Source organism: Anolis sagrei, chromosome 5, assembly GCF_037176765.1.
Source record: "Anolis sagrei isolate rAnoSag1 chromosome 5, rAnoSag1.mat, whole genome shotgun sequence".
In the NCBI taxonomy this organism is placed as follows: Eukaryota; Metazoa; Chordata; class Lepidosauria; order Squamata; family Dactyloidae; genus Anolis; species Anolis sagrei.
The window spans coordinates 137131957-137152480 of NC_090025.1; the positions used below are offsets into that span (position 1 = coordinate 137131957).

The 20524-nt window shown below is 39.3% G+C and overlaps 1 protein-coding gene across 3 annotated transcripts; it reads left to right on the top strand.

Moving 5' to 3' along the window:
- Positions 1-82: 82 nt before the first annotated feature.
- IRAK4 (interleukin 1 receptor associated kinase 4) lies at positions 83-18540 on the top strand. Of its 3 annotated transcripts, XM_067469083.1 has the most exons (13): positions 83-237; positions 3690-3838; positions 3970-4139; positions 4746-4891; positions 6089-6286; positions 7746-7906; positions 8612-8676; positions 9795-9909; positions 10681-10790; positions 12176-12359; positions 14049-14111; positions 16706-16864; positions 16964-18540. In XM_067469083.1, the coding sequence occupies exons 3-13, from the start codon at positions 3979-3981 to the stop codon at positions 16997-16999; spliced, it is 1398 nt and encodes a 465-aa protein (XP_067325184.1). In that variant the 5' UTR covers positions 83-237; positions 3690-3838; positions 3970-3978; the 3' UTR covers positions 17000-18540. The 3 variants fall into 3 exon arrangements, with proteins under 3 accessions (XP_067325184.1, XP_067325183.1, XP_060633558.2); XM_067469082.1 differs by lacking the exon at positions 3690-3838; XM_060777575.2 differs by lacking the exons at positions 83-237; positions 3690-3838 and adding an exon at positions 732-1162.
- The last annotated feature ends 1984 nt before the right edge of the window (positions 18541-20524 follow it).

Here is a 20524-nt window from a genome sequence, read left to right on the forward strand (position 1 = left end):
GTTTTAAGGAAGCGTCCCCACCCGCTTTCCTCCGCAATGGGCCTGTCCTAAAGGGAAGAGGAGCTAATGCGCATGCGTGGAATTGGAGCGCTCAGGGGCGCGCCAGATTAGAGGGAAGTGACAGCGGGGAAGTTCCCAGGTTGAGTCAAATGGGGAAGCAAGTGGGCGGAGCCAAAGGGGAAAGTAAATGGGGGAGCCCTTTAGCTGGGGAAAGGCTCATTTCGGGGACCTTAAAGGGTGAGCTATGCCATTTATCCTCTCCCTCTTTTTTCTTCTTTGAACAGCAGGGCTGTGCTCAGTATTGTAAAGTCCTGGTTTAGCCAGAACAGGCACACAAACCCTTTAAATGCCTTTATATTTATGGTGTCTCTCCAAAATGTATTCACCCTTCTGTAATGATTTATGGCATAGCATCGTAGGATTTTCTTAGGCAAACAGTATTCAGGATGGTTTTGCCAATCCCAGGCTCAGGTACTCATTATTGGTGGTCTCCCATCCAAGTACTAACCAGGGCTGACCCTGCTTAGCTTCCAAGATCAGACAGCATCTGGTGCCTTGAGCCTAATTAGGGATAAGACTCTTTATTGTTTTATGTACACCTGTGTTTTTATATATGGACGTGATGGGATATTTTGGGATCCAAGTCTAAACATGGAATTCATTAATGTTTCATGTACACCTTATACACTGCCCGAAGTATGATCCCCCAGTGGTGCAATGGGTTAAACCCTTGTGCTGGCGGAACATGCTGACTGACAGGTCAGCAGTTTGAATCTGGGGAGAGCGGGTTGAGCTCCCTCTGTCAGCTCCAGCTCCCCATGCGGGGACACGAGAGAAGCCTCTCTCACACCAGAAGTGACTTGCAGTTTCTCAAATCATTTCTGACATGAAAAAATACTGCCCAAAGTTATTTCTATTTTTCATAATATTGTGCATGAGACATAGGTTGGGTACACTGAACCATCAGAAAGCAAAGGGGCCTCTGTTTTAGCCACCCATGAGATAATCTTGAATCTTGGAGTATTTTTGGATTTTGGAGTTCCATATATGTTCTAGAGAAGTGTTGTGAAATGACAAGAGAAACGTTGTGACTTTGGTTCAACAGTGTGAGCAGTGTGCATGACTGCACAATCATGGCGATTCGAACACCTAACATAAAATGGTAAATTAAGATGGAATTTTTAGCACCGATTACATTATTGTTATAACAACTATTTAAATAAAAGTATTCTGTTTGTTTGTGGGATTAACAACCCAAAAACCACTAGACGAATTGACACCAGATTTGGACACCATACACCTATCAGGCCAACAAGTGACCATTACTCATAAAAATACTGAAAAACACAGCAGAAGAGACTTAAAAAGCTAAAAAAACAAAATTTACATTACAACGCATGTGCAAAACCACACACACACACATATGCAAACACACATATACGCAAATATATATACACACAAAACATATATAAAGACTGGACCACAGCAATGCGTGGCAGGGGACGGCTAGTTCTTTAATATAAATGTCTTTAACTTTTGAGAGGAACTCGCGATGGCACATCAGGTTAAACCACTGAGCTGCTGAACTTGCTGACCGAAAGGTTGGTAATTCGAATCCAAGGAACAGGGTGAGCTCCTGCTGTTAGGCCCAGCTTCTGCCAACCTAGTAGTTTGAAAACATGCAATTGTGAGTAGATCAATAGGTACTGCTTCGACAGGAAGGTAATGGCGCTCCATGCAGTCATACTGGCTAAATGACCTTGGAGGTGTCTATGGACAATGCCGACTCTTCAGCTTAGAAATGGAGATGAGCACCCCCCCCCCCCGAGTTAGACACGACTAGACTTAATGTCAAAGGGATCTTTAACCTTTAAGAAATAATCATAACAACTGTTAGTTATATAAAAGGGTGTGTATGTATGTGTGTGTGTGTGCATCTATCTATCTATCTGTGGACACTGTTGCTTGCTCTGGTTAAGCACTGTGGAGTAAACTGCCACTTGTTTGGCTCCTTTCATTGAGCAGGCTCCCACTATCTGGATCAGAATCCAGCCTCCTTGTTGTTGTGTGCTTTGAAGTCATTTCCAATCTATGGTGACCTTAAGACGGACTTAGCACAGGATTTTCTTGGCAACAGCATTTCAGAAGTGATCTGTGCTTGCCTTCCTCTGAGGTTAAGAAAGAGTGTCACTTGTTCAAAGACACCCAAGTGGGCATCATGACCAAGTGTGGATTTAGATTGTGATCTCCAGAGTCATAGAAACCAGTACACCACACTGGTTTCTATGATATATATATTGTCATTTAAAGATTTTGCCAGGTTTCATTAAAATTAGACTTTCTTTGGGTTGTACTTTTTTCAGGCTATATGGCCATGTTCTAGAGGCATTCTCTCCTGACATTTCGCCTGCATCTATGGCAAGCATCCTTAGAGGACCTCACAACCTATGAGGATGCTTGCCATAGATGCAGGCGAAACATCAGGAGAGAATACCTCTAGAACATGGCCATATAGCCCGAAAAAACCTACAACAACCCAGTGATTCTGACCATGAAAGCCTTCGACAATAGACTTTCTTTCTTAATACAGAAAGGGTTTTCTCCCTCCCCTCTGGATTTTCCCCCAGGAAAAGCTTTATAGTGCCCACCAGTTCATTATATTGTGTATATCAACACTAGAACACAGCCCGAAAACCACACAACACTCCACTGTATATCAGTTGTTCTCTCAACACCTCTCCCTGATAAGCATAATATTACCTTATCTGGGAACTGTGTTAAAATATATTCTAATTGATGGATAATCCTTTAAATGTTATCAGTTTGGGAGCAAATTGCTTGGTTTACATTATGTAATGCAGTTTATATTCCTGAGTTATAAATGTCATTTCCTAATTGGTTCTATCATAGAAATATGGGGAAAGTGTATTGAACTGCAAAAACTGTTTTTGCGGGACATCCTGCAGCACACTTTGCTATAGTTTTTCAATTATCTCTATAGATTTCTAACCAATTCAACATAGTTTGTGGCAACCACAAAAAACGTTTCTGGAGTATAGCAAGTACTTTCAAAGTAATTAGCGTACAATTAAACAACAAATAACTCTTTCAAACCAGAAACAGAATATTTTTTTCAAATTTTGTTACATAGTGTTATTGGTAAATCTTGGGCCTTATCTATATTATCAACGTTTCAGACTGCATTATGTGGTGAATGGATACATATATAATGCAGTTTAACTTCATTGAACTGCATTGTATGACTCTGACCATAAAATGAAGTTTTGCACTGTTATATTTATTTATTTATTTATTTATTTATTTACAGTATTTATATTCCGCCCTTCTCACCCTGCAGGGTACTCAGGGCAGATGACAGTGCACATATACATGGGAAACATTCAATGTCAATTAGACATACAATATATATAGACAGATACAGAAGCAATTTAACATTCCAGCTTTTCCAGCTTCATCAGGGTATGCTCAATTCTGGCCACCGGCCGGGGGGCGGGGGGCTGCTGTGCTGCTTCACTGTCTATTTGTGACACCGAGTCTTTTGATGGAGTACTTTCTCATGCTTCTGCATGCTGCTGGAAGGTTTTATGGCATTGTAAATTAGTTAAATAAGTAAATTAGTTAAATAAGCCTCTCCGCATAAAGCAGTACCTAAATTTTCTATTTGACAGATGCAACTGTCTTTTGGGCTGCAAAGGTCAACAGCAAGCTAAACTAATGGCCTGAAGCTCACTCTGACCCAGGCTGGCTTTGAACTCATGACCTCTCAGTCAGTAGTGATTTACTGCAGCTCGCTACTAACTAGCTGTGCCACAGCCAGGTATGGCAATGTGAATGGGACCTTGGAGGCATCCATATGTTGTATTGTTACTTCATGGTTGTAGAAATTGGTAGTTTAGGATTCTTTGCACATGCATATGCACATGCATATTATACTTTTTTTTTTGTCAGAAACTGGCAATGAACAAGCCTGTAACGCCTTCAACATATGTGCGCTGCCTCGGCTATAGCATGGTGAAGCAACTGGCAGATTTTGTTGATCCGCAAGAAGGATGGAAGAAATTAGCAGTAGACATCAAAAATCCCTCTGGAGATAACAGATACAACCAAATGCATATAAGGTATTGTCCTGAAATCACAGAGAAAATACTGTTTTATCATTAGCATGTATCTCAACTGGAGAATTTGGGATCTAGCATAGTCGTTTATGAAAAGAAATAAAATGAGGTATACGATTCATAATAAGTTTAGTTACCTGTTGCTTTCTTACTGAAAGGTTTGGCTTCCACAGCCTGGATTGACAGATCTCAAAGTGTACTGAGAGCTGCCATATATAATGTGGCTATTATCCTTCGCAACATTTATTATAATTTCTATTGTAGTGGATAACAATTTATTGTGTATATTGTCTTGTGTCTTTGTTTTGGAAATGGGAACAATCCTGAAAGCCAGCAGGAGTTAGTCACCAAAAATGGATGTCAGATCTTTGCCCACTACTATCATCAGTTTTGTTGCAGAAGATAGAGGAAAATACTTTATTATGTTTCAGAAAATATACATAACACATATAGTCTTATTTGACATTTTATTGTATCCAATAAAGGAGTGACTGAGATGGAATGTAGATTGAATGTGAGCCTTTCTTAATCTTAGAATTATAAGTTTCTTCGTTCTTATTATCCATGTCCCTTTTCAAGAATTTGTGCTTATTTGTGCTTCCTTTTCAGGAGATTTGAAGCACTTCAGCAAATAGGAAAGAGCCCTACCTGTGAATTACTTCATGACTGGGGTACATTAAACTGCACAGTTAGTGATTTGGTGGACTTGCTGGTTAAGAATCAGTTTTTGGCACCAGCCAGACTTCTTCTTCCAGGTAATGTTGATTTGCGTGCTGTGTCTTATATGTACTTCTAATGGGATCAATCCCCTCTGTAGTTTTTCAAGATCTGTCTTGAATGAGCTTGCTTAATTTTCTTGCACAACAAGAAATGAAACGTTTTATTTGATTAATAGTTGCTAAATGCTTTCAGTATAATTGTAATGTGTGTGTAAATTATGTGTGACTCGTGGCAATTCTTGAGAAGATTTATTCAAAGGAGAATTTTCATTGTTATCCTTTAAAATAACTCTGAACCTTTTTAAAAATCAGGAAAAGAGAAACTATGCATTGACTAGATATGGGATGTGAAATTTTCCCATCAGGCCCATAAGCCATTTCCTTCTGTTTCCCTCTGATCACAGATTGAAAATAAGAAGGTAGTTAAAATTTAAATGTCCCATATAGAACTCTGGTATTACAGTTATCATGTCAGCAGTGAATTGGGAATACAGTTATAATGTATAGCGAAACCACAAACAAAAGGTAAAAACTTGGCATTATGCTAAATGTCCTTTGACCAGAAGCTGGCCGCTTGGAGTGCCGCTGGTTTTGCTGTAAGGAGGTCCTCCATTGTGCATGTGGCAGGGCTCAAACTGCATTGTAGTAAGTGGTTTGTGGTTTGCTCTTCTTCACACTCGCATGTCGTGGACTCCACTTTGTAGCCCCATTTCTTAATGTTGGCTCTGTATCCTGTGGTGCTAGAGCACAGCCTGTTCAGCGCCTTTCAAGTCGCCCAGTCTTCTGTGTGCCCGGGGTGGGGGGGGGAGTTTCTCTTCCAATCTCGGCCACTGATTGAGGTTCTAGGTTTAAGCCTGCCACTTTTGGACTCTTGCTTGCTGAGGTTTTCCTGCGAGTATCTCTGTAGATCTTAAAAAGCTGTTTCTTGATTTAAGGCAATGGCTTGCTGGCTGATATCTTTGCTGGCAGGCAAGCTTTTGCACTTGTACCTATCCATGAGTAGATATTCACAGAATTGAATTGCATTTTGTGTAGTCGGTGGGAAAATGTCAAATTAATCCGGTTTTTATCCCTGAAACTTTTTCTGGATTGGAATTCCTTGTATTAGTTTATGTGAAAAGAACATACATTTGTTGTGAAGAAGCTTGTGTCTTTTTAAGCAGTGTTTTCTGCACAATGCTGTATCAGCAATCTAAAATATTCTAAACTCTGATTATTATTGTTTTGTGACAGATGCTGTGAAGGTGAAAGAAAATATTTCAGTGCCTTTATCCTTCCAAGAAACAATGTGTCTAAATGAAAAAGAAGCTCCTTTGGGGGAAAAGCAAATAGCATCTCTGCCCCCTCTCTCAGATCCAGTCAGAGAGCTTGTAATGCCAGTTTCTTGTGGTCTGAGTACTGAGGAGAGTGGCTCACTTTTGAACAGCACCAGTGAGTAGTTCTGCTCATATTCTGCTCATTAAGTCTTACCTTTCACTTCATTCCACTCCTTCTTTGAGTCTTATCTTCCTGTTGTGGGAAACTGAGGTAGAAGCAGATACATGGAAGTTTGTAAAGAATAACAACAACAACAACATCTTTATTTATATTCCGCTTTTCTCTCTAATGAGACCCAAAGCAGCTCACAACGTAATATAATACAAATCAAAATACATTTAACATAAAATACAAGACAAAATCATACAAAGCATAGTAACAATAATAGTAAACAACAACAACAGTAGTGAACAATAATAGTTGTTTAATCAGGGATATATTTGATAGAAAAATCTTGGGTTGTGTAATGATAATCTTTTGTGAATCATGGTTCTTATCTTTGAGAAGTCTACATTATTTTACATCAGTGAACTTAAATACATGTCAATGAACTTAAATACAATTATTGCTATCTCTCCATTGATTGTTTTTTCTATATCCTTCAAAATGTCTATACTTGTTGCCAGCTTGAACTAGCTACTTGTGAGCTCATAGAATGTTGTATAAGAATATCTGGATTGCATTGTGCTCCCTTGTTTCCATATTTTGTTAGCATCTCATGGGAAAAGAGATGTTGGCAAATCTTTGTGAGGTAATTTACAGTCAATAGATTTGACTGCTAGGATTGAAAAGCACATTTTGATGCATCAAATGTTAGATCTCTTTCAGGGTCCGTCTGACCTGCTGATTCCAAAAAATGGCACCAGTTTTCTGCTCTAGTTTTTGCTATCTGCTCTAGTTTTTGAGAAACTGAACATATCAGCCTTAATCTGCTTGTCCACAGAAAATCATAAGAACCATATTCTTAGATAGATTCTTAGAGCTGGTGTGGTCTTTCCAATGCAATTATCTGAATTTGTTTATTTGTCGTGTCAGGGCAACCAGTCATTTATATTACATTTCTAACAGAACAAAGAAAACAAACAGACAAATGCAAAATTTGTGAGTTTGGTAGTTGATTAAATGTCCTTTGACCAGTAGCTGGCCACTTGAAGTGCTTCTGGTGTTGCTGCAAGAAGGTCCTCCATTGTGCATGTGGCAGGGCTCAGGTTGCATTGCAGCAGGTGGTCAATGGTTTGCTCCTCTCCACACTCGCATGTCATGGATTCCACTTTGTAGCCCCATTTCTTGAGGTTGGCTCTGCATCTTGTGGTGCCAGAGCGCAGTCTGTTCAGCGCCTTCCAAGTCGCCCAGTTTTTTGTGTGCCCAGGGGGGAGTCTCTCCTTTGGTAACAGCCATTGGTTGAGGTTCTGGGTTTGAATTATCTGAATCATTGCCCCAAATAACCTCAGGAACAGGCCTAAAACCAAGATACCAAGACAAAACTTTTTTGATTGGGCTGTGTTATTGTGTTTGCTCTAACATTCCTGTTTCCTGAGGTTTCCACTTACAATTTTTCCATTAATTCTTTCAGGATTACAGATTTTTCACTTTCATGAGCTGAAAAGCTTTACAAATAACTTTGATAACAGACCAGTGTCAGCTGGTGGCAACAAGATTGGTGAAGGAGGCTTTGGAGTAGTATACAAAGGGTGCACCAATGGCAGAACAGTGGCAGTGAAAAAACTGACGGCTGTAAGTAGCCAGTATGTGTTCTGTATCTGACTATATATGCTGAGCTACTGACTTTGCTTAAACTATAATGGAATTGAAGGCATGTAAAGAATAAAAATGTCACAGTGTACACTGCTAAGTATACAGCCACATATGCTAGGAAACCTATAAGAGAAATTGTATACCAGAATTAGTGCTTTGGATAAACAAAATATCTGTCCTGTAATCATAAAGAAGATCCTTCATTATTCACAATAGACATAAAATTAAAGAAATAATATCAATGTCCTTATCAAATGCAGTACATCCGCATGATGTAGAACTGGAAGTTTCACTTCCATCCTCCTGCATATACATTCTAGTAAAGGTAAAGGTTTCCCCTGACAATAAGTCAAGTCGTATCTGACTCTGGGGGGTGGTGCTCATCTACATTTCTAAGGCGAAGAGCCGGGATTGTCCATAGACACCTACAAGGTCATGTGGCCAGCATGATTGCATGGAGCACTCTTACCTTCCCACAAAAGCAGTACCTATTGTTCTACTCACATTTGCATGATTTCGAACTGCTAGTTTGGCAGAAGCTGGAGCTAACAGCGGGAGCTGATCCCACTCCCCGGATTTGAACCACCACTTTTTGGTCAGCAAGTTCATCTCAGCAGTTTAATCTGTTGCACCACCAGAGAGTTCCCGAGTTTTTAGTTAATTCTATCATATTTTTCCTTGTAGCTCGCCGATGTAAGTATTGATGATCTGAAAAAACAGTTTGAACAAGAAATAGCAATAATGGCAAAGTAAGTGCTGAGCATTTTGGAAACACTATTGCAGTGTGTGATTAGATGGCAACATGTGTCTGCTTTAGAAATACAGCTGGAATGTGGTTTGTTTAGGCTAATTAGCTATAGTATAATGTTTTGGCTGTATTTTTTTCAATCAGATCATACATTTAAAAAAGAAAAAAAATACAGGAGGAATCCTAGTAAAAAATATGGAAATCTGATCTAAACATAGAGGTAACTTAAGTTAAGGCACTGAAGACTCTTCAGATATTGATCACGTGTGATTAGCAGTGCTTTGACCCATCTATCTTTGATTCAAACTTTACATGGTGAAATAATCAAAGATAGCCATGTTAATCTGTGCCAGTGTAAAAAGTTGTAAAAGAATTCTGTAGCACCTTTGAGTCTAACCGAGAAAAAGAAATTTCTAGTTTACATGGACTCTAATCCACAAATTGGACTGGAGCTCACGAAATGAAAGAAATTTCTTCTTTTTTCAGTCTCAAAGGTGCTGCATGGTTGCTGTATACCTTTTTAAGTACAGCACTGTTTATATTTTTAGTCCATGATTTTTTAAAAAATGGGTTTGTGTTATGGCATGAGAGGATTAAACTGAATCAAGACTAGACTTCTTTTTGTTAAATTGTTGAAATAAATACATGCGGGGGCTAAACATGTGCATAAGACTTCATCCAATGTGGTCTTCAGTATTTTTCACATCTGATTAAATCAGTGGTTCTCAACCTGTGGGTCCCCAGATGTTTTGGCCTTCAACTCCCAGAAATCCTAACAGCTGGTAAACTGGCTGGGATTTCGGGGAGTTGTGGGCCAAAATACCTGGGGACCCACAGGTTGAGAACCACTGGATTAAATGAACACAATCCATCAAACCATATGCTATTCTAAAATTAGTTTGGGTCAAAAGTAGTACACATCCAGATGCTGTACTACTAAGTCCTGAATAAAATGCATTTATTCCCATTGGATGAACCTGCACAGTCGATGTCAACAGTGATAGCTAATAAGCAATGATCATATTTTTGACTTGTTTTTAAGAGCCTTCTGGGTCCTTGAATTGTCAGATGAAAGGCATGAAAGTCCAGATTAACGAGCCTGCTTATTTTTTCTCACAGGTGTCAGCATGAGAATCTAGTAGAATTGCTTGGCTTCTCAAATGACTTTGATCAGCCTTGCCTTGTCTCTGACTATATGCCTAATGGCTCATTGCTTGACAGATTAGCTTGTCTGGTAAGTGACACATTTACTCATTGTCAGTATTTGGAAGTTTAATGGTTCAGTGTGGTGAACTGTAGTGGGCAAACAAGAGAAAGAGGGAGATAGAGAAATGTTTTATTCTTTTAGCAGTGATGTCTAAACATGTTGACTTTTTTCTTCTGCAGTGGAAAGGGTACCTCTCTCTATAAAATGATTATATGTACAGAGCTTTCCTTCATTCAAGGCCAGGGAGAAAATCCGAGGACTATCCTATGTTGTAATATATTTCCTTATTCAGATTCCGATAGGTTTTTAGTCATTTTTGCACTCTAAAGTCATGCGAGTGCCTTCAGAGGAGATTGGGATGTAGCTGGAATTTGGTTAGTGGCATGCCTAGTTATACCTACATATCACTTTTTTGGTCATTTCAGTAATAGGAATTTTCTTTTTTTGCTTATGTAATGACCAAAAAGCTCTTACAACCCACGTTCCTCCTCCAATGACTGTGATCATGAAGTAAACAATGGAGAGTAGGGAAATGGCTGAGAAGCATCTGGCTATGGGACTATAGCCAGATGCATAACAATGAAGTCCTTTTCTGGGACTTTCTGGAGGTCTTGGAAGCTGATGGTTGTTATTGTATATCTGGCCATAGTCATAGTCTATCTCATCTTGGCAACAAATTATTTATGCTACTTCAACTGCTTTTGTTCAATGTTGGTTATTATGTATTCAATTTTATAGATATGAATGTTAACTGAAAACATAGCTTGATGTACTTCCTCTTTTGCTCTCATTTTTAAGGATAACACACCACCAATTCCATGGAAAACAAGATGCAATATTGCACAAGGTGCAGCAAATGGAATCTGCTTTTTACATGAAAATAACCACATTCACCGTGATGTTAAAAGGTAACATCTGTAAAACAAAGTTTAAGATGAACAAATAATCTTGCAATTGTTTTTTTCAGCATGCTCTCTGTTTTCCTGAAACATTGCTGGTGACCTAAGGAAAAATTGCTGTTTTGTTGATATTCTGTGTGGTTTACCACAGCTGGTTAGCAGAAGGCAGTTTCTAGGGTTGCTGTGTCCAAGTTGTCCAATTGAACTGCCTGACCAGTGAAGAATATAGTGGTACTTACCTTGATTGGGACACTGTGGTTTTATTAATGATAGCATTTACTTTGCTGCAGCATCACGCTTCTGGCTCATTCTCAGTTTGTGAACAATAATAATCCCAAGGTCCTTTTGACATGTAATCTGCTGTGCCAAGTATCCCCCATTGTATGCCCGTGCATTTGGTTTTTGTGGGCTAAATGTAGAATTTTGCATTTGTATTGATTGTTATTCAGTTCAGCCCAGTTTTCTAATCTATCAAGGTCCCTTTTAGTTTGGTCCCATTTTCCAATGAGTTAGCTACCAAGTTTTATATTATTGCCAGATTTGATAAGGATCTCTTCTATTCCATTAGCTTTAGGACAGAACCCTATGGCACACTTTGGGTGACTTCTTTGTAGTCTGAAGCACAACCACTCTTGACAACAAAGCTTTCCAATCAAATACAAATCCATCTGATGTTTCTATCTGCCCCATATTTAGTCAGTTTCTAATCAAAATGTCATGGGAGATTTTATAAACTGAACAAGTGATCCAATCAGGATTTGTTCTTGACAAACCCTTGCTGGCTCCTACTAATCATGCCATTGTCATCAAGATACTTACAAACAGAGCCCTGCTTAATCTATTCTAATGTTTTCTTGTTAGATTGACACCCCTATATTTTTTTGGATCTTCTTTTTTTGCCTTTTTGCATACAAAAAGGTTGTCATGCAGGTGACAGTCTTTCTGTCCTTTCCCCCCTTCTTTGTTTTACAGAATGCAACTATTCCAAAGTAATCAGTGTTGTCCATTCTAATCCAGGCCAATTACCAAGCCAATTAATAAGCAAACAAAAATGCTGCTCTTTCTGTTTTGAGTTCATTACTGTACTATCATCTCTCTAAGTCTGGATGGAGAAATACCCTATAAAGTTTCGTACAATAGTCCCTCCACATTTGCAAGGGTTAGGGTGCAAGATCCACACAAAAACTGTGACTATAAATACATACTGTGGACGTTTTGTTCACCTGAGAGAACATTTCTCTAAGCATTTCTAGGTCATTTTTACTGAACATTGACCATAAAATAGTGCCCAAGGACCTAGAAATACTTAAAGCATTTTTCAGTTGCATGGACAGTTGCACATAGGCTTGGCCCAAAAATGTGGAGTGACAACTGTAGTTCTATTTGTTTTTCAGTGCAAATATCTTACTAACGGAGAGATTTGTGCCGAAACTTTCTGACTTCGGACTCTCAAGGGCCTCAGTTAAATTAACACACACCATCCTAACAGAGAGAATAGTGGGAACAGCAGCCTATATGGCTCCGGAGGCTTTGCGAGGAGAGATCACTCCTAAATCAGACATCTTCAGCTTTGGAGTGGTGAGTAGCCATATGCCACTTGTTGGCGTTTTCCTTCTGGTGAGTGAATTGAAGGAGAAAAGCTTTTTGATTTCAGAAAGGGTTTTAAGAATATCTCTGTTGAAATATATCTTTTAAAAAGGCTTGGAGGAAACCAGTAAGCCATATGGCAAGAAGACATCCCAGCTTCCTCTAGGCCAGTGTTTCTCAACCTGGGGGGCGGGATCCCTGGGGGGGGGGGGGGTCACAAGGGAGTGTCAGAGGGGTCGCCAAAGGCCATCAGAAAACACAATATTTTCTGTAGGTCATGGGGGTTCTGTGTGGCCCAATTCTACTGTTGGTGGGGTTCAAAATGCTCTCTGATTGTAGGTGAACTATAAATCCCAACAACTACAACACTCAAATATCAAGGTCTGTTTTCCCCAAACTCCACCAGTGTTCACATTTGGGAATATTGAGTATCCCTGCCAAGTTTGGTCCAGATCCATCATTGTTTGAGTCCACAGTGCTCTCTGGATGTAGGTGAACTATGACAACAAAACTCAAGGTCAATGCTCACCAAACCCTTCCAATATTTTCTGTTGGTCATGGGAGTTCTGTGTGCCAAGTTTGGTTCAATTCCATCATTGCTGGAGTTCAAAATGCTCTTTGATTGTAATGAACTATAAATCCCAGCAACTACAACCCCCAAATGACAAAATCAATCGCCCCCAACCCCATCAGTATTCAAATTTGGGAATATCAGGTATGTGTGCCAAATTTGGTCCACTGAATGAAAATACATCTTGCATATCAAATATTTACATTAAGATACATAACAGTAGCAAAATTACAGTTATGAAGTAACAAGGAAAATAATTTTATGGTTGGGGTCACCACAACATAAGGAAGTTCATTAAGGGATCACGGCATTAGGAAGGTTGAGAAACACTGCTCTAGGCCAAGGTAAACACCCATTTAGAAGTGAACATTTTCATTAATCTTCTTTTCATAGGAAAGAAATAAGAATAATTAAATCATGTTTCTCCCTGCTTGCACCAACGGGCCCAGGAGGGCCTCACCACTGCCCTCCTCCCGGGCACCATGGCTCCAGTTGATTTGTTGTTGTTTTGTTTGTTCATTTTGGCAATTAATGTTTGTCACTTCGTTACTTTTGTTTGTAAGCCGCCCTGAATCTGTTTGGAGAGCTAGGGGGGGGGGGGGGTTTATAAATAAAGTATTATTATTGCAAGAATCTTGAAAGACTGCACACTTAAGAGATTTATTCTGTGTGAAAGCCTTTTGCTGATTTTATTTTTGTTTGTTTGTTTTGAAATGGCAAAAGTAAGTAAACTACGTAACTATGACACCAGTAGTATACAACAGACAATGCAGCTTCATGAAGTAATTGTCCACTGCATGTGCATTAGCTGCATTGTTTACTTATTTATTTTGCTTGCTTAGGTTAAGAATTCTCTTTGTGTATAATTATTTTTGTAATATTATTGTATTTACATTCATTTCCTCACCAGGTTATCTTCTTGTATTTTGTTGGTATTTTGTAGCCAAGCAGCATTTAGAAGAAATGATGATTGAATAAGTTCTATGAAGAGCATCATAAAATTGAATATAAATCAGTCACAATATTGTTTCCTTTCAAATCTTTCACCAGCTTTTCATTGAATGGATAGATAAGATCATGACATGCATATTTCTTGTGCTTTTCTTTAGGTGTTACTTGAAATTATAACTGGGCTTACTCCTGTGGATGAAAATCGAGATCCTCAGTTACTGGTAATTTCTTTTTTTCTTAATTGCATAACTCAGAAAACTTGTGTCTATTTTTTATGCCAGATTAAAGAAGAATAACCTATTGTTTCAGATTATTAGAGTGGATTAAAATTCTAGTAGGAGATAGAATTGATTAGAACCATCTTTGTAGCATCAGGTTCTGTAGAATAATTTAGCACCACTTCCCTGTTTGGATTTTATTATAAATCATTAGGAGTGATCTCGTTAAGACAAATATGAGCATTGTTTCAAGATGTTTGTATCCTTATGTAATTACAGCAATTTATGTTCTTTCTGTGAGTGATGTAGAAATATGTATGCTGGATTTAATTCAGCTGTACATTTGGTTAACAATTAGGATGCTGATTCAGTGATGTTTCATGTGGCATTACCTCCAGGCTGTGTATGTAATATCCAACATCTGATTTGTATAAGGGAAGAACAAATTGTGAAATTCTGCCCCATCTTCCTGTTGTAGCTCTTCAAAATTGGGCAATCCTAGCATGGGAAGGAGCCATAGTATGCTGAGATAAGAATATCATAGTTTACATCTTGCTGAATCAGATGGAGGACTTAGAGAGATAATCCTCCTGAAATTATGCTTATGGCAGAGGATAGCTTTAAAGGTAAAGGCAAAGCTTTCCCCTGACATTAAGTCTAGTTGTGGCAGACTCGGGGGGGGGGGGGGGGATCATCTCAATTTCTAAGCTGAAGAGCCGGTGTTGTCTGTAGTCACCTCCAAGGTCATGTGGCCAGCATGACTGCATGGAGCACCGTTACCTTCTCACCAAGGCGGTACCTATTGATCTACTCACGTGTGTATGTTTTCAAACTGCTAGGTTGGCAGAAGCTGGGGCTAACAGCGGGAGCTGACCCCGCTCCCCGGATTCAAACCGCCAACCTTTCAGTCAGCAAGTTCAGCAGCTCAGTAGTTTAACTCACTGCGCCAACAAGGGAGCCCATAGGATAGGTTTATATTTGTTATTATTAGCAGAACTTCCATTTTCTGCCAGTTATGAATATTCCAAACATATTACACCAATTTTCTTAATTCTCATATTGTTTAATTTTAATAGATGTGAGGAAAGGGAGAATTGCCTACCATTGTTTCCTTGTCGTTGCGTTTTGATGGGAATCCTAAATAAGATTAAATGAATAAACAACGTATGTAAAATAAGGAAATCAGACTCCTAACCTTGAGCGTTGTTTTGCAGGAGCAGGAGAATAATGAGGGTTTTTTTTAATGAATATGTCAATCAGTCTGCACTTTTATAGTGCTGATGCATGTAGTACCATACCTGTGGTGGACCGATACCTTTGAATGACTACTCTGTTTCCTGATGCTGTGTAATTTAGAGGTTTTTAAAGTTCTGGCCATGTTGGCTTGGGAAATTCTTCAAGTTGTAGTCCAAAAAGGGTAACTTCTTTAAGCTCAGCTTTATTAACAGAAGCACAACCTTTTGTACTCAAGTTGTCCTTTCCCTCTGTTGTTCCCCTCCAACATTTCCATTTAAGTATTCAATAAATTAGGAGCCCCCGGTGGCATAGCAGGTTTTTAAAAATGTTTTATTTTAGTTGATACATCCCGTCAATTAACAAACTTTTGCCATACAAGTCTTATCTTGGTATACATTATTCCAAAAGTAAATTTACCTTATATGACACTTTATACATTCCTTATATGTGTATCATCCATTACCCATACCCCCCCCCCCCATTTCCCCCCCTCCCTCCTGGAACAGCAATTTTAAATGATGTCATTGCATTAATTTAACCATGTGGGAAGTCTGGTTCAAAATGCTGTATCTTGTATCATCTTCATCTATTTTGTTGGTTAGAATAGACCATTTCCTATACCAGTCTTGTTTTGTATGACTATTCATATACTTGCTTTTCCTTTGATTAATGAAATCATTGATTATATATTCTGATAGAGAAGCCCACCAAGTTTCTAAATCCCATCTTGTATTGTTTCTCCATCCTTGGGCTAGCATAGCCTGTATTGCGGCTTTCATATATTTTAGGATATGTTATTTTCATTTGCCTCTATAGTGAGAGACATGAATCTGGCTGTATCCCACTTTAATTCTTTCCCTATTATTTCTTCCATTACCTTTCTTATTTTGCTATAATATTTCTGAATTTTTCTTCAAGTGCTCCTTTCCTTCTGTTGCTCCCCTTCCAGTATTTCCATTTGAGTATTCAATAAATTCGGAGTCCCCAGTGGTGCGGCAGGTTAAACCACTGGTTGCTGAAGTTGCTGACCAAAAGATTGGTGATACGAATCTGGGGAGCAGGGTGAGTTCCCACTGTTAGCCCCAGCTTCTGCCAACCCAACAGTTCAAAAACACGCAAATGTGAGTAGATCAGTAGGTACCACTCAGCGGGAAGGTAATGGCACTCCATGCAGTCATGCCGGCCACATGACCATGGAAGCTTCTACTGACAACGCAGGCTCTTCGGCTTAGAAATGGAGATGGGCACCACCCCCCAGAGTCAGACACAACTAGACTTAATGTCAAGGGGAAACTTTTACCTTTTTATGCAATAAATTAGATTATTTGGGATCAGTGTAATGCTATGATTCTTTCACACAGCTCACTATCAAAGAGGACATTGAAGATGAAGAGAAGACGCTTGAAGATTATATTGATGAAAAGATGAGTAGTTGGAGTATTGAATCAATTGAACAGATGTATTCAATTGCTTGCCAGTGTCTGAATGAGAAGAAGAACCGGAGGCCAGATATTAAGATGGTATAGGCATTTTGGCCACTTTGTGGCTTGAAAGTGTTTTGTTTTATTTTGTGTGTTTGCCGTTGTGATGATTAATTTGTATTTCTGCTTCTCTTACAGGTCAAGCAGCATTTAGAAGAAATGATGATTGAATAAGTTCTCTTTTTATGGCCTGGCCTTGTTATCTAAAAGAACTATGTTTTTTCATAGATGAACTTGTTTCTCTTTGTCCCTTCAGCATTGAATGTCAACCTGCCATTTTGATGGGTTTTTATATTTGTGACCCTGTTCTTGTTGTCTTCTTTCCTGTACCATAGAATCGGAGTAGACAAATGTGTTTCATGAGTTCCATGCCATCTGAGCAGCACCTTTTTGTGACTTGGTTTTTTCCTCCTCCTTTAAAGTTAAATACCTTAAAGCCTTATTCAAATGTTTGCTGGTAATGTCTATGGACTATTGTTTCATGTCTACTGATGCCCAAGAAGCTACAGAATTAAACTTTATAGATTTGGTGAGCATTGTTAATTACAGAAATGGCATAAGCATGAAAAAATAGGAAGGCATCCTTGTCTTCTCAGGCATCAGTTGTTAAGAACATCTGCACCCGGGGAGATGCTCACAAACAGTTACTAGGCATTGGGAACATGTCCCTCAAAGTCAAGTGTGATGGCTGACCACACATAAGTTATTTAGACTAAATCAGTGGTTCTTAACCTGTGGATCCCCAGATGTTTTGGCCATCAGCTCCCAGAAATTCTAACAGTGGGTAAACTGGCTGGGATTTCTAGGAGTTGTAGTCCAAAACACCTGGGGACCCACAGGTTGAGAACCACTGGACTAAATAGAAATATAAAAACATGCATAAAGAAAGAGACTTTGCATATATACATATATAACACTCCCTGAATCAGTTTCAGCACAAAGTTGTACTTTGGTGCTGCACCAGCACTCTTTGGGTAAGAAGTTAAAACGGTGTCAAACTGCATTAATTATACAGTGTAGATGCAGCCTTAATCTACAGTGGAAATGTAGAAAGAAAATTCTGGTTTTTCCTTTTTCTTTGTTCCACAAACCCACAATTGTTAGATTTTCTACACCTGTGCATCAATAACATTAGCGATAAGAGGGCATGAAAACTATGTAGCAAAATGGCAGGTTGACATTCAATGCCATTATTAAGTATATTTTATCTCAACCCCATTTATTTAATTTTTTTCATGTCAGGAGTGACTTGAGAAACTGCCCCAGGTGGCGCAATGAGTTAAACCCTTGTGCCGGCAGAACTGAAGACCGACAGGTTGGAGGTTCGAATCTGAGGAGAGCGCAGATGAGCTCCCTCTATCAGCTCCAGCACCCCATGCGGGGACATGGGAGAAGCCTCCTACAAGGATGATAAAACATAAAACCATCCAGGCATCCCCTGAGCAGCATCCTTGCAGATGGCCAATTCTCTCACACCAGAAGCTATTTATTTAAATAAGATGTTTTTAATAATGGCAGGATGACAATATGAACTGCAAGAGAATATTTTAGGGTAGAGTGCTTCTGTCTAACATTCCAACCATTCTGTTCCATCCTCCCTATTTTTCATTTTTCATTCAAAAGTCAGTATTCATGCTGATTGAGCCTCCTCAGATCTCACTGGGCTGCTTTTATGGTACAGTGAGCACATTATAATATTTCTTCTTAAAATTCTACTTCTGTTAATTTTTTCCTGAAACTGCTGATACCTCCCTCTTGAATTGTGGTACAAGTTGTACAATTCTGGCTACATAACTATTGAACTCGCAATTTGAACGTCAGATAAGTGATTTAACTTTAAGGGTCTATTCAATCAATTGGTGTAATTAAATAAGAAGGTTGGTGAAGTTGGTGAAATCATTTTAAGTGCAACTGTGTAGCAGTTATCCAGAAAGTTTGTGTTTCCTTTAGCGTTAATTTGAAATAATATGTATTATTCCAATTTGAGTAACATTCAGCTCCCTGTTTTCTTTCATTTCAACTAGTGATGCTGTTTAGAAATGGTATAAGTTTCTATACCAGGCATGGGCAAACTAAGGCCTGGTGGGTGGATGTGGCCCTCTGAGCACTTACCTCAGACCCTGTTCAATTTCCCTGTCCTCTTGTATAAGGACACAATGGCCTGCCGCATCCTTCTGCCAAAAAGATGAGGAAGAGGGCACGCAGCAGCTGAGAGCCCTCTGGAGCTCTCTCAGCCACTGCATGTCTTGCCCTTCTCTCAGCATAATGATGGTGCAAATGGCCCCGTCCTTATGCCAGGAGGACGGCTCAAGGAAGGCATGCAGTGGCTGAAAGCCCTCCAGAGCAATCTCAGCCACCTCCTGTCTCGCCCTTCTCCCGGTATAATGCCAATAGCATAGCTCAAGGATCAGGGATGAAGGATTGGGGCAGTCACCGCATGTCCCGCCTTCCTCCTGGCATAAAGATGTGGTTACCAGCCCTGTCCTTATGCCAGGAGGACAACCTGAGGATGATTCAGGCCCTGCTCTGCCAACTCCTGGCCCTGCCCTCTCCTGGGCCCTCCCCCTCCCAGACCTGCTCTGCCCAGCGCATGCCCAGCTGCCCTTCCTCCAGGTCCAGCTTGGCCCTTCTGGCCAAACCCGCAATGCAGCCCCAAAGTAAAAAAAGTTTGCCTATGCCTGTTCTATACAGTAGCAGTTATATTGGCCAGAGCACAGAAGGAGGAATGATCAGAATCTATTGTCCCTAAAGCATTCCAGTAAAATAGGCTTAACAAAGTTGGTTGCAGGATTCTTTTTGTTATAATTGTCTTTGCTCTTTTGCTGTGCTAAAATTATGTCCAGTTTCTACATTTGCAACTGTGCCAGTCTTTAAAAAGAAATTTAGTTTTGTATACTTAACACAACTTATTTTTGACTAAGTTATTTCAGATCCTGCTAAAAATATCAACAGCTGAAAGCAAGACAGCTGTGATAAACAAAGCTTAATACTGTGGAGGCACCATAGATTTTTTTTCTCCATCCTGTGAACTATACTAATGATGATGATCTAATTAGATTACTTATTCTGTTTTGTATGAAATGCAGAAATTAGGCCATATGATTCTATCAATGGAAACTGGAGTAAATCTCAGTGGAGAAAAACCAACTTGTTAAAATGAATATACGTGGCACCTTGTGAATTGGCGGCAGTTAGATTTATCTACTGTTGTTTTAAAATTGTATTATTTTGATTTTATGCTGCATGTGTTGACAGGGGTTGTTGTTATAATTTCATGTGACTTGTTTTATACTTTTGTACCGTTTTTACCTGTTGTATGTTATATGTGCACCCTGGAGTGCCTTGTAAGCCATCCCAAGTCCCTTTGGGGAGATGGTGGCGGGATATAAATAAAGATTATTAATAATAATAATACAGAATCAGCAAAAGCTGGCTATCATGTTGGCTAGTGAAAAAAGTGTGAGCAGTTTTCTTGTGAAATGATAGCTAATGAGACTCCTTTGGACATAACACATGCTATATAGAAGCCATTTGACACAAATGTCATTAGAACAAATATTTTGATAGCTAGTCTGTATGCACCATGGAGGGGTACAGTGTGGAAAATTGGTACATTATGCAAAAAATGCATCAGTGTTTTAAATGGATAACTTTGTTCCACTTTTGTTAGTGAGAGAAAATAGCAGTTTACTTTTGTGT